Source organism: Stegostoma tigrinum, chromosome 16 (assembly GCF_030684315.1).
Source record: "Stegostoma tigrinum isolate sSteTig4 chromosome 16, sSteTig4.hap1, whole genome shotgun sequence".
Taxonomy (NCBI): domain Eukaryota; kingdom Metazoa; phylum Chordata; class Chondrichthyes; order Orectolobiformes; family Stegostomatidae; genus Stegostoma; species Stegostoma tigrinum.
In genome coordinates, this window is record NC_081369.1 from 13427589 (window position 1) to 13448347 (window position 20759).

Genomic DNA, 20759 nt, shown 5'->3' on the forward strand with positions numbered 1-20759 from the left:
TATGAAAACTAAATTAAGAACTGAGGGGAGTTGAGCGTTTTCTATGGATAATAAAAACATAAGATACAGTACTTCACAGAAACCTATTAATATCAGGACCAGCTAATAGATCACATCCAAGGTAAAGTCAGATGTAATAACATCTAGAGTTTGGAGTAGAAAGAAAGGAATCAAGGTATCACTGAAACTGACATCAATAAGTAACCAGCAGGAAGATCAACAGGGTGAGGGGCCACAGAAAGAGAGATGAAAACTATGTCTCTATAACTTGTATATTAAATTAGGACTATTAAAAGCTGATGATAGATATTGTTCTGGCAGAAATTTTTATTAAAAAGCATAAGATGGTTCAAATTTGACACCGTCCATTTAAAAGAAATCATTTTCACAGCTGTGGAAGATATGAAAACCACAATTGCTTTTAATTCCCTTATAATTCTAATTGAGAACTGCATCATACTCTTCGGTCAAGTGGATGTCATCCTGCAGTTATCACAACAGTCAGCAACTTTCATTAGCATTGGTTTAACTTTATTAAGACTATGTATATTAAAAAAAATTACAGGTGGCAAAAGTACGAAGGCTGCAATTCATTTTCTGGGTGCTGATTACATCAATAAATTGCTCACGGGGTTTATGGTACAGCCATCTGAACCCTGAAAGTAAATTGCTCACCATCTTGTGTTTACGGTAGCCCGAACAAAATAAAATTGATTTGTAATAAAATAAAAACTTTCATCTGTGACACTTTTTTTTAAAACACATCACACACGTAGTTGAGAATATTTAATGGTAAGCCAACTGAATAAAGAATTAACATGCTAAGAGTTATATAGGTCCCACTGATGAGAGCAATCAGTTCCCCATTCAATGGCTTACAATCAGACACTCTCCTGACACTCAGCAAGGATGTAGATTAACTACAATCCTATTCTTCTGCAATTAGCCATGCACAGCAGCAGGAAAGACAGCTCTTTTACATTCCTAAAAAAAACACTGGTAACCGTGGAGATATCCTATAGGCAGCTTGAGGACTATTTTGATAAGACAGTATTAATCCTACATTTTTTTTATTAATCTGCATTTCATTTTTAGCGTCTGCTTTAGCAAACTGTTAGTGCTTACAAAATGGAGATGACACAAAACAACACCACCCTTGGTTCAACTGTCGACAACATACCACTCTTCTCATCAAAAGTCCACCTTTTTAAAGACCGCAGTATTTAAGGTTTAGACTGGATGTGATTTCACGGACTTCTTGCCCAAACTTCCATGGTGCAGGTTCATTTTCAAAGGAGGCTTGTCAGGCGAGCTTTGCTGTGTCCGCATCTTCAGTTCATCCTGTTCTATATCAAGACTGTAGACGTTGAAATGGCAAAAAACCCATAAAAAACACTGTTCGTGGTTCCATTTCCACAAATGACATGAGGACATTTATATCAAACATTTTTGTTAAAAGTATTGCCTTTAAAAAAAAAAGGACTCGCTATGAAACCATCTTCCTGTCAAGACACAAACTGATAACACAAAAAAAACTGAACTGGCAATCTAATAGGTCACAGCAATGAAAATGCAGACCTGGAGTTCATGCTACTAAAACAATAAATTAAAGCTTATTTTAATTACACATTTGCAACAGAACTCTGAAAATAATTCACAAATTCTTAAGTCTTAATTTCTGTAGGTTTAGGGAGGTGGGATACCTTTCACTGGCTATGAATGGGTCACAACCTTTGCCTTTGTACAGAAAATCTATGCAACAAAATGCACCAGAAATTCCTGATTAAAATGTCAACACAAAACCTGATCGATAAGAATATTCCCTACGTTTTAGGTTTCAATAAAATGTTCAGCCCATGGCCAATGTTTCCCCAAGTCAATTATCTAGTTTAAGAATCCAATTCCATTCCAAAGGAAATGTCTCCATTAAGCATTTCCTACTGTATTTGCTTGTGAATTATTAAATAGGCCGTGAGATCATCTACAAGATTTGTTCTACAAGGTGCTGCTAATAGCAACATATCCCAGATGCCGTGATGGCTTAGGATACTTGAGCTATGGCATTCCATAAAAGATGCAGTTTGCACGTTTACTCACTGCTGTTTGCTTTGGGTAAGTGCAAAGGCCAAGAGACAAAGTAATGCCCCAAAGCCAGATTCATGCACTTTCTAACAGCCAAATACATGGTAGATGCCTGGGAGAAAGACACTGCACAGACCTCCAAGCCCTCAGGGCTGGCCCACGAGGCAGGGAGACCAGAGAATGGAATTGACAAAATCAGCAAATTACTGAATGGTTCGCAGGATCAAGCTGTTTTACAAATATATTACCTGTACATCCTATTTCTTTAAATTTTCTCTTCACAAAAACAAGGATTATGATAAATCAACTTTTCATCCGAAAAGTAGACCAAAGTACTCTGCAGTGATTTCAAATTATGGGAAAGGAGATGATGGGATTAGAACTAAGCACAGTTCTGGAACACAGTCCAAGTTCCAACAGTGGGAGAGATCTGAAGTAAAGTTGAGTATTTCTCTATCCCATTGAATACAACTGGACAGTTGCAGACCAAGGTCCAACAAACATTGCAATCTGAAATAATGGCATTGCTGACATTGCACAAAAACACTGATTCTAAAATAGATCCCCACACTTCAGAGCTCCATGATGTCAAGACATACAATATTTCTTTCTACTTTGGAGTTTTATTCCAACAAAGTTGATAAGCCTCAATTTTCAAATCAGTTTTGCTACAAATGATACAATTGTTACATCCTACCTGGTCACGTTGTGGATATTGGTATGACAGAGAACGAGAAAGGTTGGAGGGTGGAAGGGGCAATGCTCAGAGGTACAGCTGCATTATCTTGGGACATGACTTTCATAGCTATGGCGAGCGCACACAAGAGGGAAATTGCTCTCATACAAAAGAAAGTGCACTGAGGCGTAAGTATCTGCTTAAAAAAAAACACCTGAATATTCTCAGCAGGACACAGTCACAGGTGACTGAAGAAGAATCCAAGTTACTGAAGTGGCACTTACAGCTCACTGGAATTGGCTGTGTCAAAATTGGACAGCAACTCACTCAGGGCAGTATCTAAACTCCGACCAATCCTTCTGAATCCTGACAATATGATCAACATGGCCCAACAACTCAGTTCTATTTGCACTGAAATACCATCCTTTCTGCTTTGTCCCATTTTGACCGTGTGGACCTGGAGGTTGGGGTACCCTAAATTGGAAAAAATGACCTGTTGGTATCAGAGAATTGATGGGAAACTGGAATGAAATTCAATGCAGAGAGGGTTGGGGGTGGGGTAGCTGATATTATACCACATTTCACCCACAAAGCTTGGACACCTTGCTTTAAGGGCTAATGCTGCCTGTCAACCTGTACAAATCTCTCTGTGCCACAGTTTGTACAAGTTTAACCAAGATCAGGCTTTCAAAACTAAATTTGAAAAGAAATAAAAATCACTGTCCACAAGCAGAACTTTCATAGGAGTTTTGCGCTGTGTGTTGAAGGCAGTGCTCCTGTAGATAGCTTAGCTCTGTAAACCTCTCACCACACCACGTGCACTTACACTGACTCTCTCTGGCGTGGACATTCTGGTGCTTTATCAGGTGTTCCTTCTGCTTAAAGCCCTTGTCACAAGTGATGCATTTAAAAGGTTTGTCCCCTGTATGAACGCGCCGATGACGCTCCAGGTCTGAGGAATATTTGAACCTCTTTTCGCAGTCGCTACACTTCAGCGGCTTTTCCTTGGCAGGCCGACACTGGTGATCCACCAAATCTGAGGAACATGCAAAGCGTCGCTCGCAGGCATTACACTTGAATGGCCTCTCCTCCACGTGGGTCGATTCATGGAGCTGCAAGGCTGAAACCCGCTTGTAAGCTTTCTGGCAGACAGTGCACTTGAAGGGTTTGCCCTCCACCCTGGCGCAGCGGTGACGCAAGAGCTCTGATGAGTCTTTGAAACCCTTCTGGCATCCTGTGCATTGGAAAACACTCTCGCCAGTATGAATGTGCTGGTGGTACAGGAGGTGAGAGGATTCACTGAAGCCTTTGTCACAGACGGTGCATTTGTAGGGCTTGTCCCCAGTGTGGGTGCGCTGATGTCGCACCAGTGCGTACAGCTGCTTGAAGCTCATCTGGCAGGTCGTACACTTGAAAGGCCTCTCCCCTGAGTGGACACGTTGGTGGTGCTGAAGGTAGGAAGAGCGCTTGAAGCTCTTGTTGCATTGGCTGCACTTGTAGGGTCGCTCAGGCTCTGTCGTGCACTGGTGCTGCAGCAATTCTCCAGGCTGCTTGAAGCCCACATGACAGATAACACACTTGAACATGTCCTCGCCAGCATGGACACACATGTGGCGCACCAGGTGCGAGCGGTGCTTGAAGCTCTTGTGGCAGACACCACAGTCATAGGGCCTTTCGCCTGAATGGATGCGCTGGTGGTGTGCCAGGTGAGAGGACTGGCTGAAGGTCTTGTCGCATTGATTGCATTTGAAGGGCCGCTCACCGGTGTGCACCCTCTGGTGTCGCTGCAGCTCAGAGGCATGGCGGAAAGACTTCTCACAAGCCGAGCACTTGAAGGGCTTCTCACCGTGAATGTACTGGTGTCGGACCAGCTGCGACGACTTCTTGAAGCCCTTCTGGCACACGCTGCATTTGAAGGGTTTCTCGGGTGCGTGGAACTGCTGGTGTGCCACCAGCTCTGAAGAGTCCTTGAACCTCTTCTTGCACACAGTGCACTCAAAGGGCTGATCCTCGATGTGAACCCGCTGGTGCAGGATAAGTTCCGACGACTGCTGGAAGTTCTCACCACAGATGGTACACTTGAAGGGGTTGTTTTCATTGTGGACATTTTGGTGCTGGACCAGTGCCAGCAACTGGGAGAAGCCCATCTTGCAAACATGGCAGATAAAGGGCTTCTCCTCCACTTGGCCACACTGGTGCTGCAACAAGTCGTTGGAGTGGCTGAAGGTCTTCTGACACTGGGCGCACTGGTAGAAGCGGTTCATGTTGACAAAGCACGGGTGCTGCTGGAGCTCTGACAGCTGCGTGATCGTCTGGCCACACATGTTGCATTTTTGGGAGCTCTCAGCTGACACTGGCTGATGCTGTTGAAGGGCTCCATCAGTAGGGAACACGATCGCAAACTCAAGAGCACGCTCAGTGGTCTGGGGAATGCAGTTCTCCACCAAGGGTGGGGCAGCTGGGTGCTCCTCCCAACACTCTGTCATGTTGAATGGACTCACATTGGAAAACAATTACTTCCCAAGGTGAAATTGTCAAAACGATGGATGCCTCTCACCAATTCCACACTGAACAAACAGCACTGGTCGAACTTATCTGTTGAAAAGAAGAAAATGAATTTATTTTACAAAACAAAATCCAATCTGTTCTTGTTGCATTTTTCCATGAGGCTGTGTTGAATACATCTACAAATCCATGAAAGGAGGGCATGTAAAAATGAGTGAAGTACAACAGTTACAATAGAGGTAAAACATACTTTGGGAAGCAGATTGTGTCCTTCATTGTCACATATACAAGATCCTGGCAGCTTGGCAGAGAAATTGGAATAGTTAAAAAATAAATTAGGATAAGAAGGACATGAAGCTAAGAAAAACTAGCAAAGAGAGCCCAAACTGAGTACAGTGGGAAGAGACAAGAGGGGAGAATGTGTATATGTGGGGTCAGTGAAGGAGGAGGCACTTGATGGATACTGAAACAAGTGTAGATTAGATTCCTTACAGAGTGGAAACAGGCCCTTCGGCCCAACAAGTCAACACTGCCCTTTGGAGCATCCCACCCAAACCCATCCTGCTATAACCCTCACGCCCCTGAACACTACGGGCAATTTAGCATGGTCAATCCACCTAGCCTGCACATCTTTGAACTGTGGGAGGAAACCCATGCAGACCCAGGGAGAATGTGCAAACTCCACACAAACGGTTGCCCAAGGCTGGAATCGAACCTGGGTCCCTGGTGCTGTGAGGCTGCAGTGCTAACCACTGAGCCACCGTGCCACCCCAAACATAGATGGTCCATTTGCAAAGCATAAGAACTAAAAGCACAAATGGGCCATTTTGTCCTGCTATTCGATAAGATCATAGCAGATCTGACTGTGGCCTCAATTTTACTTTCCTGTATACAGCCTTCACTAACCCAGTCAATGATGCCTGTTGATTTAAAAACCTAATTCAGCCTTGAACATATTCAATGTTGAAATCTCTGGTGAAGGGAATTTCATAGACTAATGACCCGCAGTGAAAGGAATTTTCATTTCCATCTTAACTGGGGAGCTCTTATCTTTAAACCACATCGCCCAGTTCTCGATTACATGCTCGGAGAAGAATCATCCTCTTAACATTTATCCTGTTAAGTTTCCTCAGGAGGTTGGTGTTTCAATAAGATCACTGCTCATTCTTCTGAGCTCCTGGAAAAACCTGTCTGGTCACGACTGATGGATTGTCACAGCATAATGTCCCACAGTAAATTGTGTATTTTCACCTCAGGCCCACATCCATTAACACAAAAATCCCCACTGCCAGCTTAAATTCAATTTGAATCAGGAATTTGATTTTTAAAGCAACAGTGTTTCATTCATTCAACAAAAAGTTTAACAACTGGTCTATAAACTACACTGGAAATATGCAGTAAATCAATGTTTTTGCAGTCTTATTTCAATTTTTTAACAGCGTAGAATGTTAGTGATACTAAATCAAGCACATCCGAGTGAGTATTGTACAAATCCAGTTTTATCCATTGCTTACTGAATTATTACCAGGGTGACAAGGTGACAGACTGTCCTGTACCCTTCAATACCCCTTGTCCACCAACCTGACAATATAGCACTAAGAAATAACAAGGTGTAGAGCTGGATGAATACAGCGGCCAAGCAGCATCAGAAGAGCAGGAAAGCTGACGTTTCAGGTCGAGACCTTTCTCCAGAAGTTAAGTGTTACCGTCTGGTATAGTAGAGGGGCGGTGGCTGCACAATACATAACAAGACTGTATTCACATTCCACAACTCCACAGAGCAACATGCTGGGAGTAATAGTTGTAACATTTAAAAACAGTGATTGCAGTGCACTGTAGATAGTGAAGAGATGCTCCATTCCAGCACTCATAAAGTTAGTTGGCATTCATTCCAGGATACAGCTATGACTTTGCATAATGCAGAAAATCTTACAGGCCAGTCACATAAGGCCAATTATCATAATAGTTAAAATCCAGTCAGATTCTTGATCCACACATACTCAAAGGCAGCTAATTGCACTACTTCCTCTGAATGTAGTTTATGATGCCACAAGGTTAACAAATCCAATTTAAATTGATAACAGTCACATGACAATTTGATAAAGGATAGACAGTGAAATCACAAATCAATGATATTCAATATAGTAACACAATCACCATAGGCATGGCATTAAGATCAACAGGAAAACGAGACAGCACAGTGAACAAAGTCAACTGACTCCAGCTACCCACCAGTTCCTATTATATACAATTCATCAGTGGTGTGTACAGGGAGTCTCATTATATCATCATTTTAATATGATAACATTAAATAAAAGCAATAATGATTTCAAGAAATTGCAATAATAAAGGTGTTACCAACAATATTCAACCAATGGGGTCATAGGTCAAAGATTTAATTACTAGTTAGGTTATTTTAACCTTGTTCATCTTACTGATTTGGTTACATTTGGAATATTTTGACATCCTATATTCAAAGGGGTATGCAGGTTTTGAAAAGCACTGAGAATAAATGGGAATATATTGGCACCGGGACTTAGTCCTTGAAGGCTGACTGTCTGCATTGAATACGATTTCAAAGAAGAAAAAATGAATGAAGATGTGACTGTGTTCTTTAAAATACACAGAATGGATGAGTAAAAGTTTGAAAATCTGGTGCAGACAGTTCTGTATGTGGTACAGTTTATTAAGTCCCCACTGAAATAACTCCATTCAAAGGACTGCGAAAAATTAAGAAAATGCAATGTTGGCTCTTCTGCTGGTCAGAAACATTAAACAAACAACAACTGCACTGCAGGCATCTCAAAGAAAGGACTGATTAAGATCAGCTTCATGACTATGGCATATAGGCTACTCTGCTGCTGCCTGTGTGGATTTTGGAGAAGATAATCATTTCCTGGTTAAGTCCTGGAACTGAAAAGCATAGAAAAATGGGTGAAAACACCCTTACATAATTGAGACTTCAATTTCAAACTCTGTTGTATTAGCATCAAATCTATTGGCTTACACACAGTCTCCCCAATTACATATTAATACCAATGAGCCATGGGAAAACATATTTTAAGCCAATATCTATTAATGCTCCATTTGTGTAAAAGATTGGAATCCGATTGTACTGTTGCACGTTTTTCCAGTTAAGAGGTTGCAGTGTGAAACTTTTATATCCCTGGTATAAAATTCCACGAAGGCTAAAGTGCCCATGGTTAGTGCACTAAAAGTTTATCTTTGTTACTAACAACATGAGTGTATCTGATTCCTGGCTTGTTAACAAGTGCCATTCTGAATCCAGAACGAAAACACAAATATCTATTTTTTGGAAATACTTCCTTATTAAGGATGTGAGCAATGCTAGCAAAAACAAATTCATTGCCCAACTGCAATTGCCTCGATCATCTACTTACAGCAACGGTTTTAAGATAACAGTCTGTGGATTAGAATTAGGTGAGCCAGACTGAGTAAGGGTGCTCAGTCTTAAAGGACGTTAATAGATGACTTGAGTTTCCAACAATTTCTTAGTAGTTTCATTTACAATACAAAACCACAAACACTCAGATTCCTTACAATCCATGTTTTGGTCTGTAAGGTGACATTTAAACTGGTTGTTGTTAGGGTTGCTCGTGCAGCACTGTTACCACTGTACTACTGTCATCTTTGCCAACTTGGGTGTTGATTTATGACAATAAAATTGTTCTGAGTGTTAGATTGTGTATACCTTAGAGCTGTAGGGAGTGGGGTCTTCTGAAATGCTCTGACAACAAAACCATTTATTACGAGTGCTTTGTTTCCTAAAATTCAATTTTCTGATTAAACAAGATCTAATGTGATGCACAGCTTCCTGCTGGGAGGAAGCCTCGGTTACATCACTTTGGTTTATAGGAGTTGTGAGGAAGGAAGTGAAGTGAAAGTTTCTAATTCTGGTCCAAAGGGTTTCATTTCAAATGGGATTTTGTATTAATATATGTCCCACAGACTACTTAGTTCAGCCACAAGTAAAAATACCTTGTTTTTTGGCTCTAACTTCAATGTTACAACATATTTCTGTCTATCAGTTCAACCCTTTAAGCAGGGAAAGAGATTTTGTAGGTATAATTATATTATTTACTGGTCACAAAGCAGTTATGAAAGCCAGCTAGAAGATATTGAGTCAAATAAGTTAACCAGCAGTTCCTGCTTCAATTAGCTGCTGCTGAACCACTGATTTGCACCTTCCCATGACTGTAAGCAAATGCAAATCAGAGAACCCCAGTTTGCTACAGCTTTTGACAAGCAATTGAATAGTGAGATCAGCAGCACGAACAAATTTTGATAAATGGAAGCCAAGCACAGTGAGGAAACCATCAGACACAGGGGCTGACACTTGGATAAGGATGTTTACCACTTCTGTATTTGCCCGCGCATGATTTTCCTGTCAGTTGAAACAAACAGAATAGACAACTGTGAGGAGGTGAAGTAGATAACTCAGGTCACACAGTGAACGCTTCATACCTGCTGATGCCTCAAATAAGATTTCAATTTAAATAAACACAATTAAAAACATTGCCACTAAACTGAGACGCAAAAGTCTTTTTCGTTGTTGGATACAGGGCTTAACATTATACACAAAAATGTTTGCTTCAAACTGCATTATATACCAGTATTTATCTCTGCAAGCACAACTTTAAAAACATAGGACCATTTTTACTGAAGTTCCTTGGACAAAGGATTTCTGTACTTTTCTCAAGTACACACCAAAAAATCTCAATGCTGGTAAGGATTGCAGGTAACTGGCTGTGAAATAATAAATGACAAAACATAAAGGAATAGGGTAGCAGTGCTTAGCTGCCAGAGGCTGAAAGCCAATCAATCATTCACAAAGGTGGAGGTAAAATAGTCGAAATGTTGAAGTTTGATCAGCAATAAAATTACAAATGTGTTAGCAGTTATAATATGGCAATAAGACCAGAAGACATGTGTGCAGAAATTATACCATTAAGCCCATCAAGTTTATTCCACGATTCAATCATGGCTGATAAATTGCTCAACCCCATTCTCCCGTTTTCTTCCCATAACCCTTGACAATCAAGAATCTACCTATCTCTGTCTTAAATCTACTAAATGACCTGGCCTCCTCAGCCTTCTGTGGCAGTGAATTCCACAGACTGGCCACTCTCTGGCTGAAGAAATTTCTCCCTATCTTCATTTTAAAAGGTCTTCCCCTTTACTCTAAGACTGTGCCCTCGGGTCCTACTGTCTCCGACCAATGGAAACATCTTCCCAACATCCACTCTGTCTAGGCCATTCAGTATTCTGTTACCACCAACCCCACCCCCACCTCATCCTTCTAAACTCCAGTCAGCACAGACTCAGACCTCAAACATTCCTCACACGTTAAGCTGTTCATTCTTTGGACCCTTCTCGTGAACCTCCTCCGAACCAGCACCAGGAAATCTTTCCTGAGATATGGGGCCCATAACTACGCACAATACTCCAAATGTGGCACAGTATTCCAAATAATGAACAAGCTGCCAGTGATTGAGCTTAATAAAAGGATGGGGCAACAGCATGCCAAACTAGTAAACTCTGGGGGTGATGGGAGCAAAGATGTCAGGAACTGAAGGGGAAGAGCATGCAGTAATGCTATGGATCAAGGGGCACAAGGCAGAAATACCAAGCACAGAGAAGCAACAGTGCAGAGAGACTGGGTGCAACAGCATGAAAAGGTGCAACGGCGCACAGCAGTGCCAGGGATTGGGGACTGCAATGCCAATCATCATGGAGCAATAATAGGCAGGGATCAAGGGGCGACCGCGTTTAGCCAAGTCAGTCTCGGGTACACTCTGGGCACATGGGGCTCAGGTTACACCGAGGCAGCTGCTGGCACATGGCCTGCAGTGCGGAGCAGTTATGGCGGCGCCGGCCCGCTCCCAATGGGCGGTCCCCCTGGCAATCGGCTACACCTCAGCCGTGTAAAGCCAGCAGCCGGCCCGGACAGCGCCGTCTCCGCCAGGCCCAGGACAATGGCCTCTACCTCCTGGCGGCCGAGAGCCGCCGGTTCCTCCCCGATCCCCTTTCCTTCGCCCCCCCACCCCCGGCCCCCAATTCCCTTCCTTCGCCCCCCCCCCCGCCCCCAATCGCCACTACTAAACCCATCGGCCTCGTCACTCGAGTCCTTGGCCCCGAGAACCCTCCGGTACCTGCTGGGGGAACTTGATGAGAAGAGCAGGCTCCGAGCGCCACCCAGGCCCCGGCCTTTCGCCCCCACCCCCGAGCCACGGCCTTTCCTCTATCTCTCTCCCCCCCCTTCCTTGGTCTCGGGGTTGGAAGGCTCTCACGGTTGTCCGGGACGCTTCAAGGTGTCAGTCGAGCCGCTGAATACTCCTGTTCGCACCGGCTCCTCGGCTCCGCTCCAGCGCGGCGCGGCCCGGCCCGGTCCTCTTCGGCTCGGCCCGCGTAAACAGGAAGCCAAGAGATGCCGCGGAGTTTCCTGTCTCTGCTGCCGGCTCTCTGCTGCCCCCGGCGGATCCCGCTTGAACAGTCAGTGCCGGCTCCCGGGACAAGTCTTCCCAGTCCCGCGGTACCAGGATGAACCCTCACTAACCACCCCGAGCCCACTCCTCTGCACATTCATTCGTTCCAATCCTAAATCTCAGGCTTTAATTCTCGGCTCCGAGTCTTTACTCCAGCTTTAAATCGAACTCTCTATTCTTCTTCCCGAAATTCCCACCTTCAGCCGAATTTTAAATTCAACTGTTCCATTATATTCCTCATTCCAATCTCATTCTTAAATCTAGTTCCTCTCCGACTTCGAAGTGTAAATTTTGAATCAATATTTTCACCCCACCTTGTGTGTTTTTTCCCGACTCTAAGCAATTGTACAGTTTGCCATTTCACGGTTGTAAATAATTGAGACTTGTCTTTTGCATTTACAAGCTGGGCTTTCCCTGGACGAAAATCGGGACGTGAGCGGAATCTCGTCCTTCAGGTAGATTTTACTTTTTTTACACACAATTGAACTTAATATTGACAAATTGTTGCAAATGTGTTAGACCCCATGTTTAGGTACCTACTTAGGCCAGCTCATGCAGGAGTGCAATGCATATCAATACCCAGGCTCAGATTTCAAGGACAACAAACAACTGTGGTTATAAATTCCAGCTACACACGAACTGATTTTAGCTGCTGTGTCCCTTATTCTCAACCACCAAACACCACTTAATGTAGCAAAAATGCAGAGTTTTTATCTGATCCATTTGTAGTTGCATCTCTTAGTTCTGTTCAAGGCATTACAGTTAGAAATATAAAATATAGGAGCAGGAGAAGGCTATTCGGCCCTTCAAGCCTGCTCTGCCATTCATCATCAACATGGCTGACCTTCCAACTCAGTAGCCTAATAAGAGCCAAAAGAACTGTGGATGCTGTAAATCAGGAACAAAAACAGAAGTTACTGGAAAAGCTCAGCAGGTCTGGCAGCATCTGTGAAGAAAAAATCGGAGTTAACGTTTCAGGTCTGGTGACCCTATCTCAATAGCCTAATCCTGCTTTCTCCCCATAACCTTTGATCCCATTCGCTCCAAGTGCTCTATCTGGCCACTTCTTGAATATATTCAATGTTTTGGCATCAACTGCTTCTTGTGGTAATGAATTCCACAGGTTCACCACTCTTTGCGTGAAGAAATGTTTCCTTATCTCCAACTCAATCGTCTCCCCTGAGTGCTCAGACTGTGACCCCCTAGTTCTTGACATGCCTACCTTCAGGAACATCCTCCCTGTACCTACACCAGTTCTGTTAGAATTTTATAAGTCTCTATGAGATCCCCCCTCATTTGTCTGGACTCCAGCGAAAACAATCCTAACCTAGTCAATCTCTCCTCATACGTCAGTCCCGCCATCCTCGGAATCAGCCTGCTAAATCTTCGCTGCACTCCCTTGAGAGCTAAGGCATCCTTCCTCTGAAAAGGCGACCAAAACTGCATACAGTTACTGAATACCCTCACATTTATCCAAATTATACTGCATCTGACATTGATTTCCCTACTCACCCAAGCTATCGAGATCATGCTGAAGGATCTCTGCACCCTCGTCACAGTTCACTCTCCCAACCAACTTAGTATTATCTGCAAACTTAGAGGTGTACATTTTGTTCCTCTATCCAAATCATTAATACATATTTTGAACAGTTGGGGTCCCAGCACCAATCCCTATGGCACCCTACTAGTTACTCCCTCCCAATTTGAAAAGGACCCATTACTTCCTACTCTTTGTTTCCTCTATGCCAACCAGTTTCTCAGTACACTTTTCCAATCTCATGCGCTTTAATCTTGCACAATAATCTCTTACGTGGGATTTTGTCAAATGCTTTATGAAACTCCAAATACACCATGTCGACTGGCTTCCCCTTGTCAACTCTACTAGTTAGATCTTAATAGAATTCCAACAGATTTGTCAGAATCTTCCTAAATTCTTCATAAATCCATGCTGACTCTGTCTGATCCTGCCTCTGCTTTCTAAATGCTCTGTAATAAAGACCTTGATTATGGATTTAATAACAAATTCCAGTATTCCAAAGTTTCTTTCATCAATCACCCTGATTAGAATTAGATTTAGGTTTGTTGTCAGATGTACTCAAGTACAGGGATACATGAGTACAGTGAAAAGTGTATAAAGTGGCTGTTTCTGGTGTCATTCTCAGGTACAAAGATACCGAGGTGCAACAGTTTAGGTATAAATTAGAAAAATGAAGAAATTAAATTAAAAGATGAACATTAAGTTTTTGCAAAGCTACATACAAAGATGCCTAGGTACAAAATGTTAGGCATAAATTAGAAAAATAGAGAAATAAAGGTAAAAGTTCAGTGTTACAGTCCTAAAGTTTTAAAGCAGGGAGTCTGTGCTGGGTTTCATCTTGTGGTCGGGAGCCCATGAGTCCATGCTGGACTTCTCGAGGCCATCAAGTCCATGTGGGAAATGGAGGTAAGTAGCAAGAAAAAAAAGAAAGAAGAAAAAAAAAGCAGAAAGAGGAAAAGAAGAAGAAAAGAAATGGATGGAGTGGATGAGCTCTAGCTTAGGAACCCTACTCCGCTGCCATCTTGTAACGTTAGTTATCCCTTAAGCAATATCAGAAATGATCACAGACCAGTTGGCCATTCATTAAGTGGAAGCTTCTTCTGTTCAGAAACCTGGCTGGCTGGTCTGTTATTGCCTTGATGAAACTGTCAGTACATTTGATCTCTCAATTTTTGAACATTATCCTCCCAAACTCCCTGTCACATTCCCAATAGCAGAGGTTTTCTGGGCTTTTGCTTGCACTTCTCAATTTAACTGCTGCTCCAAAGACATAAAAATTCCACACTGGGTCAATGATCAATCAGTTGGAGGTATGCAGGAGCATACTGCAATATGTGGTAGTCCCTTTCAGGTTGCTAGTTTCTCACTCCCTTTAAAGAGAAAATAGTGGAGTTGGCTGTTGAAGAGCAGGACCACTCATGGAGATTGGGAGTCACCAATGAGCAGTCAATCTGGTAAAATTCATTGTGCTGTACTGCTCTCAGATTACCACTAGAAGTAGCTCATTCTTCTTTTGCACAAGGTTTTAACCATTTTCTTCAACTAATCCCCTCTCCTCTCTCAAGCAAGTACTAGTGGCACCCATTAGCACCAGAGTCCCTCAGCTCAACCTCTGAGGAGGAAACCAGTGAAGTCTCAGAGGACACACTGACGAATGTGTTCACCTGCACCCTCCAGCAGCTCAGCAGCTTTAACCTCGTTTGGTGCACTGAGTTGATTCAGCACATCACCGACACATCTTTACAGCTGACGATAAGCAATATATAGTTCAGCAATGTTGGAGTGGGACACCTTTAATCAGTGCCTGTTCTGTCTTTTAGAAGGTTGAAGAAGAATACAGCAAGGCCTATCCGTATAGGGTCTCCTCCTTGGTAAGGTACTCACTTGCTGCCTCTCCCTCTGGAGGCAGTGCAGGAGCTGCTGGATGTTTCTGGAGATGTCATAATCACTGCCTCCTTCTGTGTTGCCTTCGGTGAATCATCAAGGCTACAATTACTCCAGAGGCAGCATTTTCCATGAGACCTTTGTAAGCAGGTCATCTTGGGGAAAATCAGAAAAACAAGGCAATTTAATTGAAGAACTATTGAGCCTTCACATCCATCATAAAGAAGCTTCATGTTATGCTGTCATATAATGTGGCATGGAGACTTCCAAGGATGATAACTGTAGTGCCTTAATAACTGGATTCTCTTTAAGTTTTTATCTTCTGCACAGACCTCCATGGTCCAGGCACAAACTTCTGGAATTGGAAGTCAATGTTGGGAGTGGTGTTGATATGCCTAGGAGTGACTGTGTGGCTGCACAGCTTAGAGGGAACATCACTCCACTAGGATCTCTGAGGTATGTGACCTTATACAACTGTACAGTGCACAAACAAAATGTTTAAATTATGTAGTGAATAGAATTCTGCCAGTAACCCACTGTATGAACTCCATTACACATCACAGCTCATGTATTTGTATACTTACATCTCAGTGAGAGAATGTAGCAGTTACCATATATTGTCCTCCAGAATATGCTTTCGAATGTGGTGGGCAAGTGAGAACTTCTAAATTCTTTTAAGTTCCTTGTTTTTATTGCGCACATTTAGCTTACATGACAAGGAGGCAGTTAGTGTGCACTCATTATTTCTTGAGGCGTTAATTTGAAATTTGCATTCTTGGACAATGAATGACTTGCTAATAAAGTGCAAAGTGAAGAGTGCTGGTGGAATCATTAGTGGTGTTATTGGGACTAGTGATGCTGACCTCCAATCTAATGTTTTGGCCCTCATGTAGTGCAGTGAAAGTGTCCCTATTCCCTGGACTGGGATGCACAAATTCAAGTCCCACCTGCTCCAGAGGTGTGTAATAACATCTCTGAACAGGTTGGTTAGAAAATAGACATTAAAAAATTGAAGTGCAAACTGGATGCAGATTGTATGGGCTTTATTTAATCAGTGAAGACATAATTGTTGCAAATGCAGCTAGGAGGAGCTCAAAACTGAAGCTGTTTTTACAGCTGTCTGAGCAAAACAACAGTAACTTACCCCACCTGGTTTGCATGCAATTGTACTTTTGTTGTGAAGTCGTTGTACAGTTGATTTTCAATCGATATGGCAAGGTTACAACTTTGTGTTTGCATTAGAGTTGTGCATAAATTTTCTCCAATTCTTTGTGTTCTCTTTTTGTTGCTGTCCTTATAGCCAAAATCCTGTCAGAGAGAAGAGTAGGGCTTCTTCATGGTGTGCATTCTTGGAAGAGAAGTAGTAGTGAACTAAATACCAATACAAAAACAAAACACTGCGAACGCTGGAGATCTGAAATAGAAGTAGAATATTTTGGAAATACTCTGCAGGTCAGGCAGCATTACTGGAAAGAATAACTAAAGTAATGTTTCATGTTGATAACTTGCATCAGAACTGAAACAGCATTTTTCCCTCTGCGCAATTCAGGATCAATGCCAGAGATTCATAGGATCCCTACAAGTGTGAAAGCAGGCTATTTGGCCCATCGACTCCATACCACTTCTCTGAAGAGCATCCCACCCAAATCTATTCCTGTAACCCTGCATTTCCCATGGCGAATTCAACTAGCCTACACATTCCTGGACACTACGGGCAATTCAGCATGGTCAATCCACCAAACCTGCACATCTTTGGACTGCGGGAGGAAACTGGATCACCCGGAAGAAAACCACACAGACAAGGGGAGCATGTGCAAACTCTACACAGACAGTTGCCCGAGTCTGGTTTTGAGCCCAGATGCCTGGCGCTGTGAGGCAGCAGTGCTAACCACTGAGCCACCGTGAAGGTGACCACTTAACTGGACCTACTTTGTCAAATGAAGTTCCAGTCTCATGGCAAGAGGACAGTGGTACTGTCAATAACTCCTAAGGTTACTGTCATTGCAGTCATTCTGAAGTTCTCGAGAACCCCTGGATTCTGGACTCTGACTGGCAGCAAGATCATGAAAGGCTTATTGACCTCATAGTTAAGACTTGTGAATGCACTGTAAAGAGCTTACCATTTTATTTTTATGTATTTTTGATTGCGGTCTGAAATGGAAAAGGCTTATTTTAAAAAATAAGGAATGTCCTAGAATTTCTGCATTTTTTAAAAAAATAAAGTTACCTAACACTCATCGTGAGTATTGCTTATACAGCTAGTGCTTCAACCAGTGGGGGAAATCTAGTTACAGATGCACTCGAACCAGGGGCTATGCATGAATGGAGATTCAGCCATTAGCAAATAGCTGACTGGTCTGTGAAGTGGTAGCTAGTTATCAGTGACAAAGGCTTTCTGCCTGCCAACAACTATGTGAATGGCTTCGGGTAGCTGAACAGTTTATGGGTGTGAATGTTTGAGCGAAATCACCAGATCTCTGAAAGGAAAGCAGCTGCCTCTTTTCTCTGCAGTTGAAACTGCCTCAATTCTAAGATCAACCAATTCATTTTCCCCTCATTTGTTGATGTAAACTGTGGTTTTGTTAAACCAATAAGCCAGTGACTTTTTAAAGTTGTGAATCAACTGCCCAATCCCTCCTGTAAGAAAATATCTGGAAAAGGCAGAGTGAAAGGGCAGCTCAGTGAACCGAGAAACACTGAACTGATAATCTGCTCTATCATTTTGAGGACAATGTGGCACACAATTGAATGGAGTAGCGTGGGGGTTAGGTTTGCCTGCAAGTCATGCCTCCTAAAGAGGAAACGGTAGTTTGAATCTCAGGGCCAACTACAGTGTGCCCGAGGTTTCCTGCATTGATGAGAACGTTGAGGGTGTTTCTGTCGTACCCATATCATTTTCATCCTGTGATCTGACTTGATCACCAAGCTACAAAGGATGTGGCCACAAACTTCCTGCCTCATATCCCAACCCTTTTCCTCATTCCAAACTTCCCTTTCTCAGTTTCTGCTTTTAGGTACTGAACAATTGCCATCTGCCCAGCCTTCAGGGCCACAGGAGGAAAAGAAACAATAATCTTGATCAGATTGTTCCAATCAGTTGCTCAAACATCCTAGTTAGTTCAGTCTTATTAAAATCTCTATTAATTTTCTCCTTTGAACCAAACGTTGAATGTGATTAAATCAAGGTCACTGTTAGATAAATGTTCTGTTACTGATTATCCACTAAGTATCGTTCATTCCTCATGACGAAATCTAATGTGATCCATCCCTGGGCCAGATGTAAAAAAACTGTTCTCAATCCTCTGAAGAAATTCACTACCTTTTTCTGACCTGAGGTAATCTGGTCTTTTCACTGTTTTAAAACTAATGCTTTAAGCTTTTATAATCGCTGAATTGATATCTCTGCCACTTCATTGTTACTATTGGAAACCCTATATACAAATCCCTAATGCAACTTTGAATACTCTCTTGTTCCTCAATTTTAATTGAAGTCTCCACTGACTGTTTTTCTTCACCCATATCTTTTCTTAATAATGTAGTAATAAAACCTTTCAACAAAATAGTTAGTCCCTAGTATCCTTTGTAAAGATGTGATGAACTGAAAAATTTAACTCCTGTCATAACTAGCTTGCCGTTATAGCTCAGTAATGGACACAGAGTTGTAATCTCTAAACTATATCTGAGTGTCTATTTTGCTCAGTGTGTTTATTATACTCAGTGTGTAAGCGTTTAAAACATCTTTTTAGTCAAAAAGATCATGCCTGCCATCTGCCCCCTACCATGATGCCGTTTCTCCCCTATCATTTAACTGTGTATGTTTCTTATTTGTCCTCCTTGTAGCAAATATTTTAGTTAAGTTAGTATTTCCATAATAATTTAAGAATAATATTCAAAGTAGAAGAAGAGGTGAACTTGTCTGAAATCCTCAGCAGACAAATATTGAACCAGAGATAGGGACACATCAAAATGACCATAAGCAAAATAGAAGTATTAAGAATTAATGAGTCACATCTACACCATCAGGTGGTTCCCATTCTAGAATTTGAAAGGAAGGAGGTTCGAATGTTTCAGAATCCAAAGTTCAATTTAAATGGTAATTCCTTAATTGAGAGAAAAATGATGTAAGTGACACCTCTTTATTTAAGAAAGGTGAAAGAGAGATCAGGGAATTGTAGCCCAGTTAGCCCAACTTCTGATGTTAAAAAATTATGGAGTCCACACTTAAGGACAGAGTAATGGAATACTTTGAAAATTTTCAGCTGCTTGGAGAGAGACAGCATGGATTTCTAAAAGATGACCTGAAACAAAAGACAACCTGAGTCAAAAATCAGACAACAGTATGCACTTGGCTTCACGTCTGTTATTGGGAAAGTGTTAGAGTCGTTTATAAAGGATGGAATCGCAGACTATAATATAAACATGCAGAGTCAGCATGGCTTCATTATCGGGAAATAATGTCTGACAAATTCATTGGAATTCTTATGAGAAGGTAACAAGTGGATTAGAAAAAAGGGAACCAGTCGGTAATATATTTGGATTTACAGAACTTCAAAAAGGTACCTGCATGTAAAACTACTTACTAAGAAAAGAGGTCAGGATTTTGGGCAAGGTTCATGGCCATGCATTTGCTGAGAAGGCACACATATGCCAATTGACGTGCTGATACATTAGCTCTCAGTTTGAAGCCATGAATGGACCTCACAGATGTATTCAGTTGAAAAGAAAACAGCGGAAGTAGGTGTTGGGGATAACAAATTTTAATGGATAGAAAATTGGCTAACTAATAGAATAGAGATTGGATATAGGAGGGCATTTTAAATATGGCAAATTGCAACTAGAGACATGCCATCAGTGCTAGGGCCACAGTTATTTACACTATCTATTAATGACTTGGATAATGAAAGTGAAGCAATGTAGCCAAGTTGTGGATAGCTCAAAAATGGGTGTGAAGGTAAGTGTTGAGGGTGATGCAACTCACCATAACGGACCAGACAGCGTAAATTCCAAGCAGAGTAGAACAACATCACTTCATCACAGGGTCCACTGATGATGTCACCTAGCATGGTGATGGAACGTCTGAATAAAAACAAGCCAGCTCGGCGAGCAAGCCAACAACCTCACCCACAACTTGAGCTACAGATCTTTGCCAAAACTTTAAGGTAATACAAAGAGTTTACATAGCCCACAGGTTCAATGAGTTGGCTAAAACTTGGTAAATTAAATGTGTGTGGAAAATGTGAGGTAATGCACCTCAGGTGTAAAGAGTGGAGGCACTGAATATTATTTAAATGGAGAAAAAGTGCAGCATGGAAGGATTTGTGGCATCTTGTGTTTTAATCACGAAAAACTAGCATCCAACTTCAGCAGGTAAGGCAAGTGGAATGTTGGCCTTTATTTCAAAGGGAATGGAATGTAAAAATAGGGAGGTCATTCTAAAACTATACAAGACACTCGTTAGATCATGCCCTGAATCGTGTGATGAATTTTGCCCCTTTACCTAAGGAAAAGACATACTGATTTTATAGGTAATCCAGAGAAGGTTCACTTGGTTAATTCTGGGTATGAGGTA

At 42.1% G+C, this 20759-nt stretch overlaps 1 protein-coding gene and 1 long non-coding RNA gene across 5 annotated transcripts; one reads left to right on the top strand and one right to left on the bottom strand.

The window, feature by feature from the left end:
• Positions 1-309: 309 nt before the first annotated feature.
• On the bottom strand, positions 310-11741 carry LOC125459785 (zinc finger protein 319-like). Of its 3 annotated transcripts, XM_048546632.2 has the most exons (3): positions 11437-11740; positions 3585-5353; positions 310-1357 (listed from the first exon to the last, which is right to left on the bottom strand). In XM_048546632.2, the coding sequence occupies exons 2-3, from the start codon at positions 5242-5244 to the stop codon at positions 1347-1349; spliced, it is 1671 nt and encodes a 556-aa protein (XP_048402589.1). In that variant the 5' UTR covers positions 5245-5353; positions 11437-11740; the 3' UTR covers positions 310-1346. The 3 variants fall into 3 exon arrangements, with proteins under 3 accessions (XP_048402589.1, XP_048402588.1, XP_048402587.1); XM_048546631.2 differs by having other exon boundaries at positions 310-5353; positions 11575-11741; XM_048546630.2 differs by having other exon boundaries at positions 310-5353; positions 11437-11741.
• LOC125459786 (uncharacterized) lies at positions 11420-17484 on the top strand. Of its 2 annotated transcripts, XR_007249105.2 has the most exons (4): positions 11420-12224; positions 15521-15646; positions 16491-16642; positions 16740-17484. It is a non-coding gene; the product is annotated as an uncharacterized LOC125459786 (long non-coding RNA). The 2 variants fall into 2 exon arrangements; XR_007249104.2 differs by lacking the exon at positions 11420-12224 and having other exon boundaries at positions 14657-15646.
• The last annotated feature ends 3275 nt before the right edge of the window (positions 17485-20759 follow it).